The 27,177-nt window shown below is 37.3% G+C and overlaps 3 protein-coding genes and 1 non-coding gene across 5 annotated transcripts; 2 read left to right on the forward strand and 2 right to left on the reverse strand.

The window, feature by feature from the left end:
- Positions 1-180: 180 nt before the first annotated feature.
- On the forward strand, positions 181-17,705 carry LOC145897833 (uncharacterized). Its single transcript, XM_082986282.1, has 42 exons — positions 181-288; positions 364-438; positions 505-594; positions 861-1,046; positions 1,167-1,292; positions 1,485-1,613; positions 1,763-1,900; positions 2,487-2,624; positions 2,719-2,856; positions 2,944-3,081; positions 3,203-3,340; positions 3,497-3,634; positions 3,943-4,080; positions 4,432-4,569; positions 5,010-5,147; positions 5,220-5,324; positions 5,509-5,718; positions 6,225-6,347; positions 6,774-6,917; positions 7,166-7,366; positions 7,460-7,588; positions 7,765-7,874; positions 8,254-8,422; positions 8,843-9,088; positions 9,908-10,027; positions 10,192-10,333; positions 10,804-10,969; positions 11,331-11,482; positions 11,688-11,795; positions 12,030-12,215; positions 12,392-12,558; positions 12,876-12,956; positions 13,300-13,488; positions 13,827-13,988; positions 14,086-14,194; positions 14,266-14,388; positions 14,525-14,605; positions 14,789-14,912; positions 15,913-16,035; positions 16,335-16,499; positions 16,562-16,649; positions 16,841-17,705. The coding sequence occupies exons 1-42, from the start codon at positions 244-246 to the stop codon at positions 17,009-17,011; spliced, it is 5,787 nt and encodes a 1,928-aa protein (XP_082842408.1). The 5' UTR covers positions 181-243; the 3' UTR covers positions 17,012-17,705.
- Trnaa-ggc (transfer RNA alanine (anticodon GGC)) lies at positions 15,678-15,751 on the reverse strand. Its single transcript has one exon. It is a non-coding gene; the product is annotated as a tRNA-Ala (tRNA).
- A 573-nt stretch (positions 17,706-18,278) lies between the features above and the next one.
- On the forward strand, positions 18,279-27,042 carry LOC145899136 (large ribosomal subunit protein mL54-like). Of its 2 annotated transcripts, none has more exons than XM_082987856.1 (3): positions 18,279-18,416; positions 26,276-26,411; positions 26,783-27,042. In XM_082987856.1, exons 1-3 carry the CDS (start codon positions 18,341-18,343, stop codon positions 26,991-26,993), a joined length of 423 nt encoding a protein of 140 aa, XP_082843982.1. In that variant the 5' UTR covers positions 18,279-18,340; the 3' UTR covers positions 26,994-27,042. The 2 variants fall into 2 exon arrangements, with proteins under 2 accessions (XP_082843982.1, XP_082843981.1); XM_082987855.1 differs by lacking the exons at positions 26,276-26,411; positions 26,783-27,042 and adding exons at positions 19,101-19,236; positions 19,608-20,014.
- LOC145899757 (toll-like receptor 8) lies at positions 21,877-25,168 on the reverse strand. Its single transcript, XM_082988662.1, has 2 exons — positions 22,212-25,168; positions 21,877-22,093 (listed from the first exon to the last, which is right to left on the reverse strand). Exons 1-2 carry the CDS (start codon positions 25,166-25,168, stop codon positions 21,877-21,879), a joined length of 3,174 nt encoding a protein of 1,057 aa, XP_082844788.1.
- Positions 27,043-27,177: the final 135 nt, after the last annotated feature.

Below are 27,177 nucleotides of genomic sequence, written 5' to 3' on the forward strand. Positions count from 1 at the left end.
CTGCTGAGTTTGTAATTTTTATATATTAAATGTAACGCTAAAAACTTAGATTGTTAGTATGTCAACGGTATGTAGATGTATAAAACTGTTTGCAGCATATACGTGCGTTGGTAAACTGATGTAAATTGATCGATTAAAGCGAATGTCACATTAGATGCACTAATTCAAATCTTTTTTCTAGTTTAACTAACATGTTTAGTAATGCAGGACTAGTAACCCAGTAACAACATTTTTTACCAAAGAATGGATAGCTCTAACCACCGTAAGTTGGAAAGGAAGTTAAAAGAGGTATATTCTGAAACATAAAACTTAAACCTACATAAAAACTATTAACAATTGTGTGCTTTAACTTTTTTTATTCAGCTCAAAGCAGAAAGGGATGCATTTGAAAGAGATGTGACTGTTTATCTTCAAGAAAACAAGCACCTGAAAGAACAGGTAATGTTCTTAAAGTTCCGCTTGTTTTGCAGTTTATTTTTCTAATTAGTAATTCTTTTTATTTAGGTCGAAGTTTTAAGAAATTCCCATACAGCAAGTGACACCCAAGCAGTTCAAGTTTTAAATGATATTAGGCAGCACCACAAACAGTTGATTGTATGTCATATACTGTATATACAGTGTTATGTGCCTTGTTTAACTTAAAACCAAAAGTCTTGCTTTTGACTGGAAAATTTGTAATTTGCACAGCGGATATTTTTTGACAAATATTGTTCGTGCAGACATAATGACATTTTGTGTTTGCTAATGCATCAGCTATTTGTTTTTTCACGAACTGGTGATATAATTGCGTAAATTCGTACATCTTTCCAATCAGGCGTTTGTACAAAATTCTGTTATTTTGCAAAAGCTTTTTATTGTAGGAGTTAAAAGAGGAAGAGTATATCTCTGAATTACAAAGGAAGGAAAAATCCACGAGGTTGCTTGATAACAAGATTAAAACTGTGGAAGGAAAACTGAAAGAAGCAGAAATAACCATTACAAAACACAGCAAGGTTGTTGAAAAGCTTAAAGCTGAATCATCCAAGTTACACGCAGAAAATGATAAAGTAAGTAAAATATACCAAATATATATATATGAAAAATTCACTACAAAAACTAGTTACCAACATTGTTTCTATAGTTTCTCAAAATGTTAAAATATAATTCATAATTCCTTTTAATTTAAGTTAAAACAAGTGGAAAAAAGCAGACAAGTGACATTGTCAAAAGATCAACTTCAACTTGATGAGCTGAAAAAGAAAGTAGTGAAGCTCCAAAAGCTTAATCAAGAAAAAGATCAAAGACTTCTTGAGGTTTGTATTCAATTACCTGGTGATTACGTCAACATATTAGTAATGTATTCAATATTTTATTTTTTGATGTTATTTTATACTTCTTTGAAAAAAATTGTTGTCAAGCTTTGTCTTCTGTTTTTTTTTAGTCAACCTATATTTTCCTGGCCTTTACATTGTTTGATTAAATTTTGTTTTGTCAACTTACTTTAGATTCAAGATAAGCATGAACAAGAAGTGGAGAACTCAGCGTCTAAAACTAGAGTCCGGATAAGAGTTCTAGAGGAACAAATCAACTCCATGCGAGCAGAATGTGATTCCAAAAGTAAAGATTTATCAAAAGTAAGTCTGTTCTGTTATTATGATTTATTAAGAAGTGCATATTAAATCCCTTTAAGATTATCCCTTTAGAACATGATGTACATTCCCTTTTTTTTTAAAAATGTGTGTTATAAAATATGTTACCTACTGATGTTTGTATGTATTTTCAGGTCTCATCCAAGCTAACAGCTGTTTCAACTGAAAGAGAAGCCATCACTTCTCATCAAAAACAGAAACTTCTTGACACTGAACGCAAGTTAAATCAAGCACAACAGGAGATCCACACAAAGCATGATCTTCTCATTGAGGTATTCAGGTTGAGGTTGTTATAAATCCCAGGAAACCAAATCATTTCACTTTTCACAACATGTAGATAACATTACAGGGTTCGAATTAGCGGTAAAAAAACGTATCTCAAAAACGTTACAACCTAAATTCCAATACTTAAATTTTGCTTCGTACGCGATTGTGCATTACGCTGAAAACCTGCTGTTTTAAACTCGTTGACTTAATATTTGTTTCGTCATACGTCGCCATTGTTTTGTTGACTTGCGCTAAAGAGGCTTGACAAAATACGAGGATTGAAAGAAAATAGCCGTTGACATTGCCAAAAAACGTTAACAACGTTGTTTGCATCAGCGCTTGTTGCGTGTACGAATGAATAGATAAAGAAGGATGCGGCGCCTTATAATCTGCTGCGTGTTGCATCGCAATAATCTCAAAAACGGGTCGCAACAACCCAAAAACAGTTCGCAATTTGCGAATTGCGAGCTGCTAATTCGAACCCGGCATTAAAACAAATGCATGTCATCAAGAACAAGATTTTGAACTCCTACAGATAAATTTGCTCAATTTTTTGTTCTGCTTTAAAATTGTGGAATTTTCTTGACTCAGGCACAAGACAAGGTAATGTCATTGGAGGCTGAGGTGAATAACCTGGCAACCAAGCAACACATTCAAGTGAAAGCAAAAGAAGAGAAGTTTAATAAACTGAAGAAAGAACTGGAAGTGAAAGAGGAACAACTCCATGTGGTAAGAAACACTGGCTGGTCTATTTGATAAGGAATGTCATCTATAGGTTTTTTAGTGAAATGTTTTTCCCTTGATTATGTTCTTGATCACACAGTTGAACAAAAAGCTGTCCAGTGCTGAAAAGACCAACAGTTTCATGACATCAAAGCAAAAAAGTCAGATGCGATCTTTGGAGGAAAGAGTCCAGCAATTACAGCAAGAAGGCAGTTTCAATGATGATGCTCTAGCCAAGGTAAATCCCAAAATTGTTGTGTTGAAGCAAAACTAAAAAAAATGTCAATATTTGCAAAAACCATAAAATGCCCCTTTTTTGTTCAAGGCTGAGGAAAAGATAGTCTCACTGCAGTCTGAGTGTGAAATGTTATCAAACAAACACAAATTGCGAAGCAAATCTCTCGAAGACAGACTGGAAAAATTGAAGAAAGATTGTATAGATAAAGATGAAAAAATACACTTTGTATGTCTTGTTACATAGCTTTTTTTCTAAGTGTGGCCTAACATTTATTTGTTCCATGCAATATCAAATATTGTTTGGTCAGACTATAAAATCCAAATTTTGTTATATTACTTTGATTCAGATGAGCTCAAAATTGACATGTTCTGAGAAATCAACCAGTGCAGTTACCTCTCGACAGAAAGAACAATTAAGGTCGCTGGAGGAAAAGGTCTACTGTCTACAACATGAAAATGATTCCAAAGATGATGAATTGGCAAAGGTTTGTGATTTTATGTCTAACATTGCATAAAACTGGCTTACTTCTGCATTTTTCTTTGGCTTTTTTTTACAAACATTTTGTCAGCAAAAACATTTTTTGTTGGTGTGTGCACTCATGTTTTTGTCAATAATAATTTCATACTTTTGTTAATTTTAGGCTTCAGCAGAAATTAAAATGTTGAAATCTCGTTGCGACAACCTCTCCAGTAAACATAGAAATGATAATCACATACTTCAGGACAAGCTCATGAAGACTCAAGCTGCTTTGGATGAAAAACAGGATGAATTAGAGAAGGTAAAAAATGGAACAAAGTAGTATTTATAAAATGGTTACACTTTTTTGGATATAACTCTTGTGCCAATATGTTTGCTAAAAAAGGCACCACATGGTTGGTACCTATTGACAAATCTTTTATAGAATGTTTTTTTTGCTTCAGAAAATCAGGGTTTCAAGTATATTCTAGTTACAAAAATGTTGCAAAAGTTTGAATTTAGCATTCAGATGAAACCATGACTAGTAACTTTGCTGGTGTGCAAATACTAATTTCAGACAAGTGGTATTTGAATTTTTATCAGTAACACATGGTTTCTATACTCTTTCAGATGTCGCACAAACTGTCAGGTTTAGAAAACAACTCACAAGCGACCTCATTTAAACAAACTCTGCATGCCCGCGCCATGGAAACCAAATTGAAGAAGTTGGAAAGTGAAATCAAATCAAAAGATGAAAAGATATTCGAGGTAATATTTAACATTTTGGCTATGATTACATATTATCAAAAATTATTTTAAAGTTCACCATTTAATTCAAAACTGTTGTAACACACTTTGGCGTTGGTATTTTTCTGTATATACCTGTGTATTGTCATACTGTTTGCAAAATATGTTGAAATTATTGGTGAATTGGATAAATAAAGTAACCCAACTTGAAACCGTTGACTACTAAAAGCTTTGTGGTCAAAACAACATTTATGCCACAATGAGAAAAATTTATGGGTAGACTACATAACATTTCTTGATAGCCTACATGTGGGATGGTTTAATGATGACATCAAATGTTATGTAAAAATTTATTTTAAAATCTGAATTCAGTTGACGACAGAATTAAGCAGTCACTCGATGGAGGTGAAGTCAACTTCTTCCCAACAAATTGCTCAAGTTAAAAGTTTAGAAGAGAAAGTGAGGAAATTGGAAGCGGAGAACCAGAAAAAAGAGGAGCATCTATACAAGGTGTTATGCAAGATAATATCCTACAATCAGTTGTTGTCTGTGGGCTAATGTGGGCTCTAAATTAACTACCCTGTACTAAAAGTATTGTGGTTGGTGAACATCTTTTCGTTTCTGTTGAGCATGTAATACACAGATTAATTTGTCTTGAATTAATTTACTTAATTTCATTTAACACAGATGACTTAACTCAATGGGTGTTGGATTTTTTTTGTTTGAGACTGTGTTCCTTTTGATTTTTTGTGTAAAAATAATATTTCATGTTGTAATTTAAAGACTAAATATCTCCCTTTAGAAGACACAAATGCTGTAGTTGACACTGAAGTGTAATTTGCCAAGAATTCGTGAGAGACCGATTTTTTTTAGTATAATCTGAACCAACATTACTCGATCGCCAGTTGTATTTGGGGCTTACTAAGCATTACCTCCATCGTTTATTTCAGGTTTCAACGAAACTTGCACACGCCGAACTGGAAGGTGATTCGGTCGCTTCAAATTACAGAGTCCGGATTCGAACTCTGGAGGAAAAAACTGAGAAGTTGCAAGAAGCTAATCAAATCAAGGAGGAACAGCTCATTAAGGTAAGTACAATTGGCTAAAACTGAAATACTAGGTTCTTTTTAGACATTTTAATGTAAGTATATCACAAACAGGCTGAATCGGATTGCACCGATAGCCAAAGTCAACTCCACAAGCTGAAAGAGAAATTGCGTCGATTGGAAATGGAAGTTAGCAGAAAAGATGATGAATTAAACGATGTGAGTAATGTGCAGTGTGCATCACTAAAACAACTCCAAACAATCTTCAGATTTGTAATTGTTTCCTACATTTTTTGTAACTGTATCTCTAGGGCTTGTTTTCAAACGCTAGACTGAGATAACAGCTATTAGAAAGTCCCATTTTCTTCCTATTTAAGATTTCTATTTCTATTATCTCTTTTAGCTGAGATCGGTTGAAACGGAACTCTCGAGCAAAACGTCAGAAAACATCAGCCAGATCCAATCAGTGCAACGTGAAAAGAAGAAGTTGGAAATTTCCAACGCCCGATTGAAAAACGAACTGAACGAGGCGACAAGGAAGGTTTCCAGTCTTGAGTGCGACGTAGGTGACGTCCGTTGTAACCTGAAGCATAGAGATCGACAGATCGAAAAGGTTTGATCAAATATCCTCCTGTTGCTAGCATTGTTTCTTGAATAGGGCAGTGATTTTTAACCGGTGTTCCGCGGAACACCAGTGCTCCTTGAAAGATCATCCGGTGTTCCCCAAGAAATTTATTAGTTTGACTGATGTTCCGTGGAACACGGATCAAAAATCGCTTTTTTATGAAAGTAATCATCCACTATCACCAATGTTCCAATGTTGTGTGACAATAAGACTCGTTTTGCAAAATAAGAATATAATTTCGCGAGCCTGTTGCTGGTTAAGTACAATGCCGCAGTATACTTCCAACAATTTGGTGTTCCGCAAGATTTTTTTCATGGCCGATAATTATGGTGTTAGTTGTTTTTGTGGTTGATGTTTAGCTGTTTAGAATAGGTTGCTATCAAAACACAACGCATGCGGCATGCATATTTGTCCGCTACATATTTTATAACCCTTCAACCTCTATTCTGTTTGGTGTAAAGTCGTTTAATTAAGATCTTCCATTTCTTTTGCAGTTGAAGGAATTTGAAAACCAGGTAAAACTTTTATCGAGTGAAAATGAAAATATTGAAGGGAAATTTCAGCACGAGATTCTGTCACTGAAAATGACCAACGACCAAGTGAAGTCCGAAATTAAGGTTTGTTTGCCAAACGTTTTGTATTTGAAATCCTCACCATAACTGCTGGGGTTGTTGCGATTGAAAACACTGTCAAACTCTGGCGACGATTGAAACCATTTTAATGTTAATTTTGTTGCCCTGAGGAAGCCTTGTTGGATAACAGGCAAAACGTCGGTGAATAAAGGTTACGTTTTAATGTGCCGGAAGAACAGACTATTAAATTACAATATGCCTGACAGCAACAAAAACATTATATTTATTCAACTACAACATATATATTTGTTCATGTTTGTACAGCACGAAAGTGTGTATATTTACATCTAAAAATACCTGGATTTTTATTTACTTAGTTGCCCCAAAGGCTAATTCGAGCATGAAGACTTTCTGTAAAATAAAGACAATGAATGCTGCTTGTCAATCCCCTTGTATTATTCGCTTTAACAGAAGCTGAAAGGTCAACTACAAACATCAGAACGCGAAGTTTCTCGGTTAAGTGAAGATTTAAGAAAGGAACAAAAACAATCCAAGTCCCTCAAGGAAAACTCCTCAGCTAACTCCAAAAAACTCAATCAAACACAAAACGACCAGGTGGGTTTTGGGGCAGCTTATTGTTGTTCTTGTCTTGATTTAAAAATTTGATTTGTGATATGTCTGTTATCGATCTGTTGAATCAGCAGCAAGTAGAATGATTTGCATCAACATTGATCAATAATGATTTTGCAATTTTTTACACTCCACAGAAACTGATGATGCCTTTTCTAAGGCGAATCTATTTTTCTATTTCTGGTATATGACCGCACTATGATGATTGGCAAACCTTGTTTTTTGTCATTTAGAAGCACATCATAAACCAACAGGAAGCAACCATCGATGATTTGCGCGAAAAATTGGGAGAAAATGAAAACGAACTTGGAAAATTAAAGGCGGAACTTGAAGCATTAGAGATTCGATATCATACCGTGGAAGTCGAAATATCATCACTCCGTCCCCTCAAAGGACAAGTTGAAGAATACGAGAAGCAATGCCGGAATTTACAGGTTGGCGATACACTTGTCCATGACGTCACCTACAGTTGGTGACGTAACAATAGCTTAATTGTAATTTTACCTCTATAATAATTTCTTCTCTAGGAAGCGAACTCGTCACAGGGGTCAAAGTTCGAGAAATTGTTGAAGGAGAATCGTGGAATGAAAAGACAATTGGAAGGTTTGGGAAACGAACAAATGTCGCAATCCAGAAAAGCTGTTGAACTCGAAAAGGTCTCGAAATGACATCTTGAATAAAGAACATTTGAAATTATTAGCACAAACCGTTGTTGTTTCAATTTAGTGTCATATTATCACATAAATTTATGTAACAACAGCGTATATCATAAAAATGAATAATAATCGGAGCCCCAATCAAAATGTTTCATGTGACATTCTTGTGTCTCCAGACTTCCGACATGTTGAAGGAATCTTGTCTGATGTTGGAAAAACAAGTTGAGGAGCTCGAATCTTTTAACAACGAACTTATCGAAAAACAAGACGTGATTACCAAAGAAAGGTTCGGCTCAAAAAATTATACACAAGAAAACATGATTGTAATACGAATGGTGGTGGTGCGAACAATGCAAAAAAGTGCCTTTTGGTAAATCACTAATATTCCTTTAATTTTCCAGCAAGGTAACGCATTTGCTGCAATTACTTTGTAGGGTTTTTCATATATTAAAGCAGTGTTTCTCAGCCTTTTGTTTTCTCAACCCCTTATGATGATGCGGGGGTTGTCGCTGAGCCCCTTAGGTTTTTCAACGATCTATCCCTGTTTGAGAACCACTGTCCTATTTAAAAGATCAAAATACACATTTTAAAACAACAATGTTTTACAAATATGTGCCGCATTGATGGCAAGCTGTGGATTTTTGTTGACTTGCGATTTTTTCCAGGGATGACGCTCTGAAGAATTGTTCCTTCTTCGAGGTCGAGCTGAAGAGTTTGCAGCATCAGATGAGGAACGAGATGACGGAGATGGATCAGAACAGCAGTGATCAGATAACTGAACTCAAGATCCAACTACGCAACGAAATCAATCAAGCTCACGAAATAACTGATGAGGTTCGTATAGAAGCAGTGACTGCAACAAACGAATAAGAGGAATGTTTTTTCGATTGTTTCGAACTTGGCTTCGCACTAAACCAAGAGAAGCACTGTTCTTGACAACCGTTTACGTGTATAACACCGACAATCTATTTCATGATTGTTTCAGAATTTGCCTTGTAAAAATCGCTGTTGCCCCAAGTTTATTTATTAGACTAACTTAAAGAAAATGATCATCATTTGTCTCTTCGACAGTAGATTTTTGAAACAAACAGTTATTATACCAGCAAATTGCGTCAAACAAAAATGTTTATTTTTACTAAAAAAATCGTTCACTCACTTTCAAACTCCGGTTCGTTTTCACGTTAATCTCAGTCAGATCACGTGGTTGACTGAACTGATATTCATACGAACCCACCACATAAAACCTTTTTTCAGCACCGAGATTTGGAACGACGCTACAAGATGCTGGAATTGAACGCGACCGGTGTACAACGCAAACTCACTGCCGAGAAGGAATGGAGAGAAAAGTGCAGCAGTGATTTGGAGAGAGCTCGCTCCGACATAACTGTAATGCAACAGAGTGTGTCGAGAGTCGAGCAACAACTTCATGTTGAGATTGAGAGATGCGACGAGCTTGAAAAGGAAAAGACACAACTGCTGAACAGAGTGGAGACGGAAAAGGTGGGGATAATCCTTATAAGTTTTATTTTTCTGTGTTTTACCTTAAAAAAATCATGTTTTGTTGCGTTTTGGGAGAAAATTGTTTTTGCCTGCAATTGTATTACAATTGCTTTTAATCGTGTCGTTGCATTAACTCAGTGGTTCTCAAACTGTTGTACGCGTACCACTAGTGGTACGCGAGAGCTTTTCAAGTGGTACGCGATTTAGTCTGCTCTATACAATTTGCCGCACTTTACAGAAGCCAAAACCGCTGCAAATACATGATGTCGGTTTTCTTTATTTTGTATTTGTGACGCAATAGTATCAACGTGAAATTGTTGCAGTGTTGAAGTAATTCTGACATCTTGTATTCAACTGTGCAACAATTTCACGTTAATACTATTACGTCACTAATGCACAATAAAGAAAACCAAGCAACTGGTGATATTGGCTAAATTGTTATTCATTGGTGTTATGTCATAACAGTTATTGTATAGTAATACGGTGGTACGTAGTGTATTAAAAAACAAATGAGCGGTACGTGATGGGAAAAAGTTTGAGAAACACTGCATCAACTGGAACGGACGACGTCCCCATGTTGCTTTAATCTTGTTAGAGGTCATTTATTTTGCACAAACCAACTTATGTTCAAACAACAACACTATTTGAAAAATAAAATACAACCAAGCAATTATTAACCTACAGACATTACACACCAGTAAGGTCTCACCAGTGCAGCTGGTGACTGTAGCGTTGGAATTGCTTTCAAACAAACATGCACAGAATTTCGACTTAGTTTTACCAAACAAAATCATAAAATTGTTGATATTCTCTACACAGCTTGAGCATTCGCATGAGCTGGTAAGACTGAACTGCACCGGCTCGCAGCAGATTAAGTTGATTGACTTCCTACAGTCACGAGTGCAGGATCTCGAATCTTCGGACAAGAAGAAAAAAAAGGTACAACAGTAATTAACACAATAACTTTCGTATTCCTCCACATCTTAAAAAGATATTCCCCCATAAGAAACCTCCGGAATGTAGGCGATTACAAACATATGCTTGTTTATAACTCCATATGTGCGAGGTCAGCAACGAGCCTTGTATTTTCCGTCAATCCGCAGACAAAGAAAACGACTGTGTATCAAGCTCCACTGCAGTACAGGGAACTTAGGGATCTTCTTGACGAAGAAAAATCATCGAACGTGAAATTACAGCAGCAAGTTAATATGCTACGATCCGAACTACAGGACAGCAATTCCAAAGGTAGCATACGGTTGTGGTGTAGAAGTAAACGCAAAGGTTCTGGTCTGTGTTGAGCATTCTACAGTGCTTAGCGGTAAAAACGTTTCAAATGCATACTGTTATACAATACTACTTTTTTTCCAGTGCGACTTTTTTTATTACGTCCGATTACGTCTGAACTAAACTATAATTCAGTTTATGAATTGAAGAAAACGTTGCGATGTGAATATTAGAAAAGTAATGGTGTGATACGAACACTGATTGTATTAATATATAAATGTTTATAGAAACCATACATCTCACACTGAAAACTTGGGTTGGTTTTGGGATAAAAGCACTGAAATTCTTGCAAAAAGTGATTCCTATGGCTGGCCTAGATTGCTGCTAAATCATCCAACCAAGATATTGCTTTCTTGGTTGAATGATTAAGTAGCAATCGGATTGTATTAATACAGTGGACACTTTTCCACCAGCACACAATTACATTTCAGTAAAACGCATGAAACATGGCATGGAGACCACTCCGCTGAGCCCGGGATCAATCGCAGCAATCTCATCTCTCGTTAAATCTCCCGCCCCTCCGTCCAACCCATCACCTTCATCTAAAGGAGGAAAACTACGTTCGAAACCGAGGATGCATCACAATATTCCACACAGGTGAAACATTCGCGAAAAGGTCACAAGGCTGTTTATTTTACGCTAAAATCTGTTTAAATTTGAAACCTAGGAGTAGAAAATGCACAGTGTTTATTTCAAACGTTAGAGTTAAGTTATTCTTTGTATTTCACCTGGTATAGCGATTTGCATGGCGATTACGCTTGTGCAACTTTTGGCAAAAAGTTTAATTCGATCTTAACTTTATCCACGTTTTTTTTTAACTCGCTTGGGTCGTGGTGATCCCTTGGCTATTGTATTGAACTGTTGATCCCAGGATATCCTGGGCACGATCGAATCTCGATCATATCCCGATGACTAATGCTGCCAATCACCCGCCCAATATTTCTGTTTCCTTTTTAAGACTTTCAGCGTGGTTGTGCACGCGCGCCACCCGATGTTCGGTGTGCCTTGCTATCATCCACTTCGGTCACGGTTCGTTGCGCTGCGCGGAATGTCAAGTCACGTGTCACACCAAGTGCTCAAAGAGCGTCACTAACACGTGCGGATTGCCAGGTAACGATTAGCCGGGCTATTGGTACTATAAACGTCCTATTTTGTCAAATTAATTTAAAACAATTTTTGAACAAGCACAAAGTCTGAATTTTTGTTGAAGAAGAAAAAAATTATCTTTTAATAGTGGATTGACTAAAATAAAATGAATGGATGTTTAAAGTGGATTGTTTGTTTCGTTGTGGGACATCTTATATTTGCTTTGTAGGAGGTTTGTTCGAACAATTCAGGGAAGGAGCGAAACCGTCCAACTTGTCACCAATCACCTGTGTCTTTAAACCTGGAAGCCAGGATCAAATGCACGGATGTCTGAAGGGTAATATGCCGTTTGTCGCGTAACCGGCTCGAAAAATATGCATCGTAGCTTGACAGAAATACCTTTTAGTAAAAAAAATTGGTAACCGCAATTTGTGCAAACTTTTTCTATTGCATAACTTTTGTATTATGTCGTCATTTGTATGCAAAGCTAAATCTACTTCAGCATGAAATAAACGTTAAATCTCATGAAGTCCACATCAATCCACGTAAACACGTTTTATCGATTGTGCAGTGTTGTGTGGCGACGACACCTGGACTCCACGTACGATTCGATTAACCGGGAGCCAGATTCGAATCCTTCCTCTCAACGCCAAGTCGCCATCCAAGGGAGAGAAAGATGACGTCATAGATCTTAGCAAGGCCGCTTACGTACATACTGACGTCAGCCAGGCTGAGTTACCCGGCACTGCGGGTCAAGGTAAATCTAAACTTCCAGTGATGTTGACTTTGGTGTTAACTTGTTGAAGCAACACACCTGTGGAACTTAAACTTAAACAATTTTCCGTGACCGTCAAAAGTCAGAATTCAATTCAAAATTCCTCTCGCAATCTGAAACCAACTTTATTGACATTTTGCAATCCTTCACTTTTCTAGATCTGCCGTACGTGTTTAAAATCCACACCGGTTCAAGCAATTCGTGTTGGCCCGCACGCTCCGTATACTTTTTAGCTGCTGGATTCGCCGAAAAGCATCAGTGGGTTGAAAAACTCGAGAATGTCACTTCGAAGCACAACGGAACGAAAAATATCAGTTCGAATGCGGTGAGGGCGAATCAACTTTGCTCTTTCTTGGTTATTGTTTACAAGTTGAATATTGAATTATGATCGTCTGATGCGATGAAAAAAAAACAGTCTGTCTTTAAATTTAACGTATTTAAATAAATAGTAAAATAGCAGCAAGTCATGTGGTTATCTTCAACACGTAGTTTATTGTTTACATGGGTCATATAGTGGTATCACACAAAAAATCGTATTTAAAATATTCATAAAATCTGCATCCAACTGCAATAGACGCTATTGTACCCTTGTAGAAAACTGTTTAGAATTAAATATGTTGTTAACATTGCTTGTGTTTGCAGAAAATTCTTGGCAACGAGATTTTGACTTTGCTCAGTGACGAAAAACTTGAACTTAATTGTTCGCTTCCTATTTCTGAAAAGGTGATAGTTTACTTAACCCACATTTGTTAGACCGAAAACAACTAAACATGTAACCACCCGTGTTTTGATTTCTGTGCATTATAGTTGACATCAATTGTTTGTTAATATTTCTATAACATGTCAAGTTTAAAATTGTTTGACAGATCCTAATGTGGTTGGAAGTTAGAGCTAAGTTATACTTTTAATATCAATAATTCCACAAAGGGTTTTTACTTTTGTGTGTGTTTGTACTTTTAAACTTACATCGCGCTAAATTGTTCTGATTAAAATTTGAACACCGTCTCCAGACGCATTAAACTGTACGTAATATATTACCATGTATTAATAACATTTTGGTTTCCAGCACATTCTTTTTGGATGTGAAGAGGGACTTTTCCTCCTGGCTCCCAACAAGTCCTCCGTCTCCACTCGTTCCCACTTGAAACAAGTGAAGGGAGTTGGGAAGATCTTCCGGATGATTTTGCTCTCCAAGAATCGGGTTGTTGCTATCGAAGGAACCCAGCAACGTCTCGTGACTTTCGATATTTCTTCGGTGAGAAAAAAGTTCTACAGATGTTTGTTTCCGAGAAGCGTCCTTTGAGTACGAAACATGTATATATCAGTACAACGAAGATCTTGTTTACAAAAAACTAGTGTGTGTGGGGATTTTACACAAAACCGGTCTACCTGATACTTTTTTTGCACACTTTTATCTCCCATATCCTTTTCCGGTAAAGTTCTGTTTAAGCCTTCAAAATAACTAGCCGTTGTTGTAGTTTAGCATAGGTTTTTGAAGAACGATCTACAGTGGGTAAAGTTTTCCGATAAATCGATTTGAAGCGTTGCACCAAAAACTACACAAAACAAATCTACAAAAAATATTTTGAACAGATTGAAGGCCACAAGGTGGCGGTACAGGAAGCCGAGTTGGAAAACTGTCACGTGATCTCGTGCGGACAGGCGGAGGGGGTTCATTATTTGTGTGCTGGCTCCGCATCCAGTGTTGTGGTCCTTAAGTACAATGAGCGACTAAAGAAGTTTTGTAAACAGCAGGTGCGAAAGAGGTTACAAGTTATTTAGTGCGCCGTAAAACTTATATTCACAGCAAAGAATCAATGGATGTTAAAACATATATGTTAACTTTGTTCAGGAAATAGCGACGAGCGAGCCTTGCACTTGTATGTTGTTCACACCGTGCAGTGTTATTATCGGTACCAACACTTTTTATGAAATCGACCTCACCGACTACAAGATAGACGGTAAGTCGTCGTTCACTTCATACTAGACGACTCAACGTGCATCTTCCATGTGTAAAAATACTTCATTGCAGAATTTTTGAACCTCGCCGATCGAACACTCGCTCGTCGTTTAAAGGATTCCAGCATTTTTCCAGTTGCCGTGTTGAAAATCAGTGACGTGGAGGGAAGGCAGGAGTTTCTGCTATGTTTCCATGGTGATCAATCAACAATATATTATTTGTGTATCTCAGCGTGCCCCTGCATTTCGTTGCACTTAAAAATTGCGTCTGCTGTGTGTCCCAGACTCTCATCGATGACTCGATTTATTCAAATGTTTTTTGTGTCATTCAGAGTTCGGTTTGTTCGTGGATGGTTTTGGTCGATTGACAAGACCGGGTCAAATTACCTGGACGAGGATGCCGTTATCTTTCGGTATTTACAGTTTAAACTAACACAACACCTCACATATTTGTTAAATTAATTTCCACTTACTTAACGTCCAATCGTTTTAACGTGATTGAAGGCGTTTTTATAAACTAAATAAGAAAACCCGACTCTGACAAGTTGAGTAAAGTCGCATCTAGCAAGAATGTTAAAGTTTATGTTTGGTTTCAGAATACAGAGAACCTTACCTTATAATTGTTCAATTCAACTCCATTCAAATTCTCCAACTCGACTCGAGTAAAGACCAAGCGGCCGAGGAAGCGATTATTGACAATTCCTTCCTCGCTTTTCCAAGGTAATGTTTAAACTAACATAACTCAAATCGTATTTAACATTTGTGTGAGGGTTAGATTTATTTGTACCTTGTTGGTGGACAAGAATAGTATGTTTTTTTCCCATTTTTACCGTAAAGTAACCATTACCATGAGGAATTGTAAAGTACAGTGATTTATCTTCTGGTAGTGGAAATTTGCCTGCGATTTTAAACTTCATTGCGACTGTTTTGTCGTCATTTAATTACCAATTTGTGTCCCGTGATGTAAAGCCTAGGGATGTGCCCGACCAATTTGCAGGTATATTTTAATATTCAGACGAATCCGAATATGGGAACCGAATCCGAATCGTACTTTCTGTGTGTTTAACTCGAAGCTAAACAACGGTGCCAGGAATCCCACATTGTCGTTATAATTTGTTAACAAGAATGTGGGTTGTACAAAGCAAACACATGATGATTAGAATATAATTATGTCACTGTAATTCTATGACGTCGTTAATGTTCGGATACGGTCGAATATTGGTTGCAGGTATTCGGATTGCTTGCACATCTCTAGCAAAAATGACTTGCTTCGAACACATATATAGCGACAATCCTGTTAACAACGCAGTAATATTACATACAATGGCATGATTGGCAGGATCGCCCCACTGCGCAGGTCCTTGCTTGGCGATCACAGCTAACGTATCGCGATCATTAGGTTTTCGGGCTTGGCAGCCCAGGCAATGCAACCTAGCTGGATCAGCCACTTTTCCCTGACAAGTCGGAGCGAGATTTGAAAAATCAAGCTCCCGGTGAGGTTTGAACTCACGACCCTGGGCTAGCCAGGCCCAACGCTCTACCAACTGAGCTACAGGAGCTCAGTGGTTTCACGGGGTATATTGTGGCCAAGGTACACTGGTGCGCAAGCGCACAACTTGCCAGGCAACCTTCACATATCTGGTTAACAACTTTTGATATATTGAATAAACGTGTAAAAAAAAAATTGAGAACGTTAGAGAGTTGATTTACATTATTGCAGTGGAAGATATTTGGGTCCTGCCATCACGGACGGAGCAGTGTATCTTAGTTCAACAGAAGGTTCTAGAACTTCGGTTTTCTGCTGCAAGGGAAACATGAAGGGGGGAAGTCAGGAAACCGTCAAGTAAGATTTCTTTTAATACCTTGTATGTCATATGTTGACTTTCAGAATAAACTTTTGTCTGATCAGCATATTTATTCAATGGAATGTGCTTTTTATTTTAAGTGAATAAGTTATTGCTGAACTACCCATAAACAGTGTTTTGTAATAGATTCCGTAACAGCCACATCCTTTTGTTTCAACAAAATTTTTATGGACAGTTTTGGCTTTAGCTCGCATGTGACTTGCTAATGTTACGTGTATGTCATCAACCACCAAGTTACCCGATGCATTCAACCTTTGTTTGTTGTCTATTCACGCAGAATGGCCAATAAACGTCGGTACGCCGCTCTCTCTGCTTCAGTCGATTCTCTCGCATCTCCAGATGTAAAGAAGAGGTCGTCGACCCTGAGTGACATGTCCAACCTCACAAGTGGCATGTCTGCCTCGTGTCAGTCCATCGACACCAGCAGGTGGACAAGCGACTAGTAAGTTGTGACAAACCCACACGCTTGAAACTCGATTAAAAATCCAAAATCTTAAATTGTAGCGATGCTTTGTCTGTGGACACGATGACTGACAGCGACACAATTGTTAACACAGCTACTGACAGCGACACGATTGTACCAAGCAGCGAGGTAATATTTTTTTACACTTTTGTAAACTGTAATCGCTTTGTATCCTATAGTCTGTGTACAATTTGTACGTTTCAATAGCAATATTTTTAGCGTTTAAACAATGCAGGGAAAATCTTAGTTATATTTAACATTCGTTACACCGTTTTGCACGTGCGTGAATTTTAACACACATCATATTTTTATTTCCGCAGGAGGGCAGCACATACGACGCATACACCGACGACTCAACCGCACGCATGCGTTGGCGTCCGGTCGCCGCCGATATTTCCACTCGAAAAGCACCGCCACATAAACCAGCACGTCGCAGAGACCAGAAAACTACGGGCTCGATCTACGGTCAAGTCCCATCCACAGAGGTTTAAGCGTTTGGAAAAAACACTTTCTGGGGCCGTGGCGGGACTAGTTTTAGCTGTGAGTCCAAGGTTCGGACGTATAACCACTAGTGTCATCGCATGCACCTTATCCCGTTCGTTTAGACACAGTTTTCGTATACATGGCCATGTGGACATCGAACACCCAAGTTGATATAAAGTGTATGAAGACAAAAATGTCTGTGGGTCGCTTCTCTTTTAATCGCTACAGAAATTGGATGCAATAATTGCTTTCGGGTAGTTAAACTGAGTGATTGTTGTTCGATGAACTGGTTTGTTAATTAATGGCCACATTTTGCTCATACGTTTCCGCCATTTTAATTTGTACTGTACAGTGTTGAACTTTGCTACTGTCGTCACTATATAGTGATACGTTTTATGCTTTACGCACAGTGACTGCTTCATTACTGCTGCGCGGTTTTGCGTACTGGCCAACGTACATGCTTGCACACGTACACATGAAATTAGTGTGCACAAACACACAAAGTTGTTTTCGACTTTATACATTTGTGACACCAACTGCTCATAAATTTGTGTGCATCAGAATTTATTACATGCGATCGACGGCAATCATTAGCAACGCATCGTACCAAACATTTTCATGAATTTGCTTTTATTTTTTGTGCATTACTGTTCGCGCGTATCTGTATTCATATAATTCTTGAGCATGGCACACTTTTGTCGTCGTCTGTGATAGCAGCTAACCATTTTTGGACAGGCATGTCAAAACTTTATGTACTTACGTCAGCTAATTTTCAGTAAACTTTGTGGGGTCGCTGTTAAATGTTGTATGTGTCAATTGGAGATAGAATTTTTTACGATATGAAATTCGTAAATTGAGCTGTTAACTTAAATCAGGGGGGTACGACACAACGCCACTGATTTAACACTGTACATCCAACTTTTGTATGTTGTTTTGTGTCCAACAACGATTTTCTACGACAACCCTAAACAAGGGTCATGCAGATGTTTGGCACGCGATAGATAGTGAACAACAATTATGGCCCAAATAACTCTTCAAGTTCCACATCCCGCTCATGATGAACAGTTTACAAAAGGTAAATTGGAATGGACAGAAATGAAACCTAGGAAAAGCAAAAATGATGTTTTTGCACAAAACCTCTGTATTTTTGATGCAGCATATAATTTAACACTGATATCTGGCAATAGCAGACTTACAAAAAGTGAAACAACAGAAAACACTGCGTACGGAAGTCAGTCATGCGTTAGTTCGTAATTAGTCTTGCGTGACATGTACGAAGGTGGTCAGTTAAAAAACAAGTTTGTTTATCGACTTGTGGCTACAAACCCAAAAAAATAATGTTTTGTAAGCGATTGCTTGCAAGACTGACTAGACCTATCCATACTTCTGCTATTACTGCGGCGAAACCGAAAGGCGAGTAAAGGTTTTATGTACATTTTATTGTGAACATACTTAACCAAGCTCCTGTTTTTCGTAATTGTTAAATGTATGTTTTTTGTTTGATTGTAAAACCAAACCGCATACAAATTGTCCATTTAAAACGACCAGTGTAACTTCTTGTGTTTTTGACGGTTAACAGTAATTTGTGTCATGTATGAAAACGGTAAGAGTGTAGCTTATAGGACAAAAGGTAGGCTACTGAGTGATAACCAATAAATCCTAAATTAAAATTTTTAAGCTTTTGAAGAAGTGATTTTGAAGTGGCATCTTTTAAAAAAGTCGACAGTTCATCCAGTTGTTAATTTTTTGCCCAATTATATGAATATCAAAACATGTATCTAAGTGGAAGAAATAGGAAAGGTGTGGGTGTTGGCAGGGAGCGCTGACGTAACCTGAGAGGTCTTATTATCTATACATTTTAAACCACACAAATATAAACAGAAAATATATATAAACACAAAAGTACATGATGGAAAATAACATATATTGAACATATTTTCAACACTCAACAGGTTTTGTATTTAAACCACTCGCTGGTTTAACACCCTTCAATTGAGGATTTTCCAACCTAAAAATTGGTGATAAATTTAATTTTAGCTTGTTTGTAAATTTACGTTTGGTCACACAGTTGTGCGAAATCATTGTTTTAACATGTAGGAGCCAAGGTCCTTCAGATGAAAGCACCTCTACCAGTTACAGATGCAAACCTTTTGACAACAAGGTGTTGTGGCCTCAACAAATTTAAAGGCGGGGAAGACCCAGAACTGAAACCAGACTCAGAGTATCCCGAATGGTATGTGGCCTTTTGTTGCTAGTGGCTGTGTGCAGATGCACAAACAAAAATTGATAGATAAGCTCTGCTATAAAACAGGTTCAAATATTGTTTGTTTGTTATGTTAAAAACAAAATAAGATTTACATGAACAAAAGCACTTAGTTCAGTTTGTTGTCCTTTTGAAATAGTGAACACAAAGGTTGCTAATTTCAACATATTCTTCAGTAACAAAATAGGTTTATAAGTCACCAAACTGCTCTAATTAGACCTATTAGGCGTAAACAGTGACCCTGTCAGCATCTCAATGAAAACAAAATAACTGTTTGAATTATTTTGAAATAGTTTGATTTTAGGAATTTAAACTGAGATTTTTATAAATCTATCTCTTAGGTTGTGGAGAATACCGTTAGGAAAGAAACGTCATTACAAACAAATGGATCCAAGAACCAAGGAATACTGGATTTCACTTCAAAGGCAAAAACTGTTCATGCAAAATCTTCCTAAAAAGAGGAGAAAATTTAACTACAGGCCAAGGAGTCACCAATTAAGTTTTCAAAGTAGACTCTCACCAAAATTATCACAGGTCAATGAAAAAGAGTGACATATTTGTTTATGTCAGTATGCTGTGGTGACATTATCAAGACTGCAATGTACTGAAAAAAGTCCATAACTAAACAAAAAAACGTATTTAAAATTACCTGTGTTGTGTGGATTGGGTTATACGGAAGTTACAAGGAATTTATATTGACTTAAATAGTGCAAAACTACGCCATTATTACAAAGGCAACTGGGTTGTCCAAAATTTTTAATGTTCCTATGTACGCTTTGAACGAACACAGCTTTGCCATGAACAGTTAAGTGCCATGAAGACCATGTTACTGTGTAAATGTTTCCGAGAGCCTGGTAACTCGAGACGAGACAGATCTGTCTATTTACAATTTATTTCGGAAACTGGAAAGGGAGTAACAGACGATCAGCACCAGTGTATGATCCTTTATTTATTCAACAGGAATATTAATTTTGTCTATTGGCATCAGAACTCGTTGCAAGGTTAATTTACTTTTTAGATAGATAATGATACAACTGTAAAAAGGTCTTGATAATGTTGCAATGTTACTGTAAGGATGTTAGTGCAAATAACTCGGAATGGTATCAGAGATCATGGGCGTATCCAGGGGGGGTCCGGACCCCCACCCTTTTGTGAAATATTTTGGTCTTTTTTGATAACTAAACGAACGCCACTGTATTTTTGGTCAAAATCCGCGTGAAAACCAGAAATTTTGACGTTGACCTGAAAACCGCATCGTGCTTGCATTCGCCATTGTTTCCAAATAGGGAGCATTGTTACTCAACACTTGGCATTGTTACGAAACAAAGGTCATTTTTCGTCGGTTTATGGACGAAACGTCGTTTTTCAGTGGCCACGTTGCAATGACAAGCTGTTTACTTGCGTGAAAGTCAATTAGTTTGGTTGTTAAACTTTGAAAGCAGTAGTAATAAAACTACGGCACAAGCACTATACGGCAAAACCTCGCATCGTGTGTCCCATAGCGTTACACAATTGCGCAAGCCAGAAAGCCACCGTTTATATGACGATTGGCGCGAACACCGGCGTTCGTATTTTGCGATTCTCGCCCACAATTAACCTTAGTTTATACCTGAAAAGCGGGGAATTCCCTAAAAAATTTGGACCCCCCTTTAAAAATTCCTGGATACGCCCCTGTCAGAGATATTTAACAGTGTATCGATAGCGCCAGCGCGGGATTAGTCTTGGGTTGTCAATATTCCTTCCACCTCGTACTTCAAAGTAATCAGATCTTGGAAATCGAAACGGTACATTACGAAACTCTGCAATACGAACGATGATTCTACTCGGTTCATAGAGAATTGCAGTTAATAGCAGAATAGTAGAATGAATTTACAGGTACACACTGGGCTTTTAAAGCTCTCCCTACTGAGAGCTGATTGGTCAGATAATGTGGGCGTGATATCATAAATCGATGGAAATAATATAATACAAGAACATACATACATAATATTGTAAACTGGCGCAACGAGGTTATATGTAAACAGGATGTAAGATAAATCACTTTATTCGAGAACAATCGATAAATAAATCATTTGGCTTACATTATGGGGCTATGTTCACAATTGTCGGAAGTTGCGAAATATTCAATGCATCTGGCAACGCGGGCTTGCAAATGCTTGTGCAATGCTGCACACGAAATGAATTATGCAATGCCGCAAACGAAACATTACGCAACACAAATGCTGATTTCTGTGACGTATGTTGCATTTATTAATTCCGAATTGCGAATTAATCTGTCGAAATACATGAAATAAAACAAACTACTTTGCTTTGTGAAATGTATAACGTTCCGTGCATGCCAGTATCTGAAAACATATTCATGGAAGCGTGATGTAAACGTGAAATATAGCAAAGATATTTTAAAACACAACAGAGGATATTTTAGGCTAATTGCTTTTATGTGAGGCCAACTTAGAAAACAACGTGATTACGAAATCGGATTTTTTTTCCTTTTCAAAATTTCTCTAGGCCTGGCGAAAAATTACAATGCCTTTTGCGTCAATTACGGGAAGGAATTCTCAACTTTCACGTTACCTAATTCGAAACTTAAAACGCTTTTTCACTTCGTTCTTAGCACACAAGTGCCGTGCGCAGAGCTTCAAACAGCATTTCCTCATTGTCTTCGTCAGCATTGTAGGACAGGACGTGCAGAGGATTTGAAATTTTTCTTCTTTTTACACACAATGGAAGCGGAACAGATGGCTCATCGTCATGCCGAAAGCTTAGAATAACCATCTTTCTGCGACCTTGCGCATATTCAGCCTCTTCTATGACCGGCAATACAAACCTAAACAACAAACAGGCTTCATGAAGACTTTCGAATCTTCCTCGGCCGAATATTCTACCAGCTCGCCGTGTATAACCACTCATTCGGCATCTAATACAAAAGAACGACTAAACCTTACCTCAAAGTACCGGGAACCTCGAAGTTATTGGAAAGCAACACGACCGTTTTGCGACAATTTTTTATGTTTTCAGCAAACTGGCTTGACTGGACCATGCCACAAGAAATGTCTCTTCCCACTAAGGTAAAGTCGAAGCGTGGAGATTTCTTTTGCATGCCGGGAAGAAGTTTATTGTCAACCCAGTCTCCAACTCGTTTGTTCAGAGTGTCAAAAAACAAAAAAACGTCCGACTGGCAATCCTGTTCGTGTTCTTGCGTTGTTTGACACTGAAGGGATATCATATTTGCGCGTAACTTTTCATGTGCTTGACGAAACATTGCCTCTTTGAAATGATTGCTTCCAAAAACTAAACTTGCCACAAGAAACGTAAAAATTACACCCGTAAACGTGATGCTGAATATTGCCGCAACCTGCAAGTCACAAGACGTAATTAAGCGATTTTCCAGTAATGACTGTCCTAAAAAAGCAACAGGAGAGTGGCAAGATACGCATCCTCCGTAATAATCATCAATAACTTTTGTGCACTTCGAAAACATGCCAGGCACAGTTACATTTTTTCCTCGTTTGGAGATGTACCAGTTGTAGAAATTGCTCCACATTCCACAGGAGCAATCTAATACATTCCAACGAATGTCCAAGTATTGCAATGAAGATAGGATTTGAACGGTCAAAATGTCACTGTTCAATGACACGACAAGGTTGTGACTCAAGTCCAAATACTTTAATCTAGAAGAGGCATCGAAATAACCAGGTCGAATATAACTGATTGTGTTTTTCGATACTGTGAAAATTTCCAGTCGTGGAAGCATCTTCAACAAATCATCATCCAGACGAGAAATATAATTATTATCCAATTTAAGTTCAATCAACGCTGTTAGGTGTTTAACTTCTTGAGTGGGAATCTCTCCGAGATGGTTCATACTTACATCCAGATGAACGACTTTTTCCGCACCTTTAAAGAAATTGAGTGGGAACTGAAAAATCTTGCATGATCTTAAAACCAATCTTCTCAACCCCGTAAATATTTGCAGGTTTCTTGTTGCTTTCTTGTCACATATGTTAATATCATTTCCTGATAAGATTAGTGTGTTGATTTTTGCTCTTCGCTTAGCCATGTGCTCACCCATGTAAAAAAATGCCTGGAATGCGCTGACCTGACCATCGTTTTGCAAGTTCAGTGTTATAGGCAAGTCTCTTTGCAGGAAAAAAACAAAAGCAAACCCATTTTTTGAAAGGATGAGGGCGTTTTTCAGATCCACAAATTGCAAACGTCTTAAATAACAAAATGGCAAACCATCCATTACACTTATTTCATTTCCTGCCAGTCGTATTTCGACCAAATGTGGCGTGCTGCTGAAGTCTTGTCTTACAAGAACTGTTATTTTGTTGTGGGACAAATCAAGTACAGTTGAATTTGTCAAAAACAAGTGACAGACATTTTGAATGAACTTGATATGGTTGTGAGAATAATCGCTTAATACCCTTGTTGCAAATACGGTGTTTCTTTGAACTGAGGTACGCTTAATTTCCTCCTGCAGATGCGTCTTAATCTTTGCATAAGTATGCACTTCACGACTAGATCCCCATTCAATGGCAGTGTCTGTAATGATTTGCTGATTACCGATGCCTATTTTATTTTGGGGCAATAATATCTGATTTAAACTATTCAAACCATCCATTTCAAAATAAACATTTGTCACGTAACCGTAGCCAATGCACAATACCTGCAATTGCGAAAGTGTCCGCAGGGGTAAAAATGCCTCTTCGTCCAAATTTGTGTATCGAAGTAGAAAGGTGTCTAAAATTTCCCCATTATAGGTTTGCTTATCTGGACCAAGAAAAAGCATTTCCAACGATTTTAAATTCTCGTAAACAGCCCCCAAACGGAGTTGTTCAATCACAAAAATTTGACGGTCGCCTGGACAAGCTGCGCTGTAGGAGAAGTCAAGTACCTTTAAATTTGACAGATACCTCAAAAATTTTGGCCTTTCAATAGAACTATGAAGGCAATTTCTACTCAAATTCAAGTATGATAAATTCGTGTTATTTCGAAATAAGTCTTCTTTAACATATTGGAGAGTATTTCCGCTCAAGTCTAATTTCCTTAACTGAGTAAGTGGTGCAAAAACGTTGTTTTCTATGCTTAACGGTTTTGTTTGGGAGTTTCCACTCAAAGATAATTCTTCAATGATTCTGGCTTTAACGAAATCATCATCGTTTAGTTGCAAAATACAGTTGTGTCCTAAATTTAGATATTTCAAGTTGAAGGAAAAGAATTCCCTTGGAATTTTTTTCCAATCATTTCCTCCCAGATTCAAGTGTTCAACACTTTGTGGAAGGTTTTTGATGGAGAAAGATTCAGTTGGACAAAATTCGTTTTTAGCGCAGTTGGCATGCGCATTCAACATAACAAGATTTGGCAATTTTGTTGCAAAGTCGTACGATAATTTTCCCAGGCCAGTGAGACTAATGTCGAGTGCTTCTAAAGACCGTGGTAGGTCTTGTAACGTCGTCATTAAGTTGAAACTTAAGTCCAACATTTTAATATTTTGTGATTCGTCAAAATCGGCGGTTAAACTACCTTCACATACTGGTCTGATGTTACGGACATATGACATCATAGAACTTGACACGCAGTTTTCCTTCAAAATAAGAGCAACTAAGCTCTTTAATTCTGAGAAGTCTTGTTTACTTATGTTTCTTAACATGTTTCCTCCTAAATCCAGTATTTCCACATCAGCATTGAGGCTAGGTACATCCATTAAACCTCTATTACTACAGTTTATATATCTATAATTCCGTTGAATCCACTTTGGTGTTGTAAGTCCTTTAAACTGCTGTAAGATATCTCCCTGTACTTCGCGGATTTCATCACAAGGACTCAAATGCATGCTTCCGTGGGTGTTATTCACCGATAAAAGAATAAACAAAATCCACAACCATGTTCTTGCCATCATGTTTGCTATCATTAAATGAAACATTCGTAAAAGTTTAATCACTTGCTGCAGCATCAACCTAACAGACAGTTTGGTGAAAATTCACGTTGTTTGCACCAAATAGAATTCATAAAATTTCGGTTGAAACAATCTTCTACGTGTAACACCTTCTTGCGCTGGAAGGATAATCATATTGACTCGCTAACTATGTATTTGTGCTGATATCATGTACCGCGCATACGATCGGTTTCTTGTGTTGGCCTGAATAGGCCTTTTTCAAGGGATGCGAAAAAGGCCATTTTTTCGGATATGGTTGGTGCACTTGCACATATGTGCAGGGATTCCCAACCGCTTTGCACTACAGGCCAATTTGGGGTCGGCATTATTTTCACTGACCAACCTTCAATGCGTGATAGACAAACAACCGAAACATAGCATGTAATATACACAATGTGTTTGTCGAACGAATTTTATTTTTCGAATTTCATGCCCAGCTTTTAGGTCCTGCTACCATTAACTGCGAAACTATAATCGGTGATTTCCTGTAATTCCTTATTTGCCCATGGGGTTAAAAATATATTGTGTGTTTTTGACGGTTAACAGTAATTTGTGTCATGTATGAAAACGGTAAGAGTGTATCCTATAGCCTATAGGAAAAAAGGTAGGCTACTGAGTGATAACCAATAAATCCTAAATTAAAATTTTTAAGCTTTTGAAGAAGTGATTTTGAAGTGGCATCTTTTAAAAAAGTTGACAGTTCATCCAGTTGTTAATTTTGTGCCCAATTATATGAATATCAAAACATGTATCTAAGTGGAAGAAATAGGAAAGGTGTGGGTGTTGGCAGGGAGCGCTGAAATAACCTGAGAGGTCTTATTATCTATACATTTTAAACCACACAAATATAAACAGAAAATATATATAAACACAAAAGTACATGATGGAAAATAACATATATTGAACATATTTACAACACTCAACAGGTTTTGTATTTAAACCACTCGCTGGTTTAACACCCTTCAATTGAGGATTTTCCAACCTAAAAATTTGTGATAAATTTAATTTTAGCTTGTTTGTAAATTTACGTTTGGTCACACAGTTATGCGAAATCATTGTTTTAACATATAGGAGCTAAGGTCCTTCAGATGAAAGCACCTCTACCAGTTACAGATGCAAACCTTTTGACAACAAGGTGTTGTGGCCTCAACAAATTTAAAGGCGGGGAAGACCCAGAACTGAAACCAGACTCCGAGTATCCCGAATGGTATGTGGCCTTTTGTTGCTAGTGGCTGTGTGCAGATGCACAAACAAAAATTGATAGATAAGCTCTGCTATAAAACAGGTTCAAATATTGTTTGTTTGTTAAGTTAAAAATAAAATAAGATTTACATGAACAAAAGCACTTAGTTCAGTTTGTTGTCCTTTTGAAATAGTGAACACAAAGGTTGCTAATTTCAACATATTCTTCAGTAACAAAATAGGTTTATAAGTCACCAAACTGCTCTAATTAGACCTATTAGGCGTAAACAGTGACCCTGTCAGCATCTCAATGAAAACAAAATAACTGTTTGAATTATTTTGAAATAGTTTGATTTTAGGAATTTAAACTGAGATTTTTATAAATCTATCTCTTAGGTTGTGGAGAATACCGTTAGGAAAGAAACGTCATTACAAACAAATGGATCCAACAACCAAGGAATACTGGATTTCACTTCAAAGGCAAAAACTGTTCATGCAAAATCTTCCTAAAAAGAGGAGAAAATTTAACTACAGGCCAAGGAGTCACCAATTAAGTTTTCAAAGTAGACTCTCACCAAAATTATCACAGGTCAATGAAAAAGAGTGACATATTTGTTTATGTCAGTATGCTGTGGTGACAGACTGCAATGTACTGAAAAAAGTCCATAACTAAACAAAAAAACGTATTTAAAATTACCTGTGTTGTGTGGATTGGGTTATACGGAAGTTACAAGGAATTTATATTGACTTAAATAGTGCAAAACTACGCCATTATTACAAAGGCAACTGGG

The sequence above is a fragment of the Ascidia mentula genome, chromosome 4 (genome assembly GCF_947561715.1).
Source record: "Ascidia mentula chromosome 4, kaAscMent1.1, whole genome shotgun sequence".
Taxonomy (NCBI): Eukaryota; Metazoa; Chordata; class Ascidiacea; order Phlebobranchia; family Ascidiidae; genus Ascidia; species Ascidia mentula.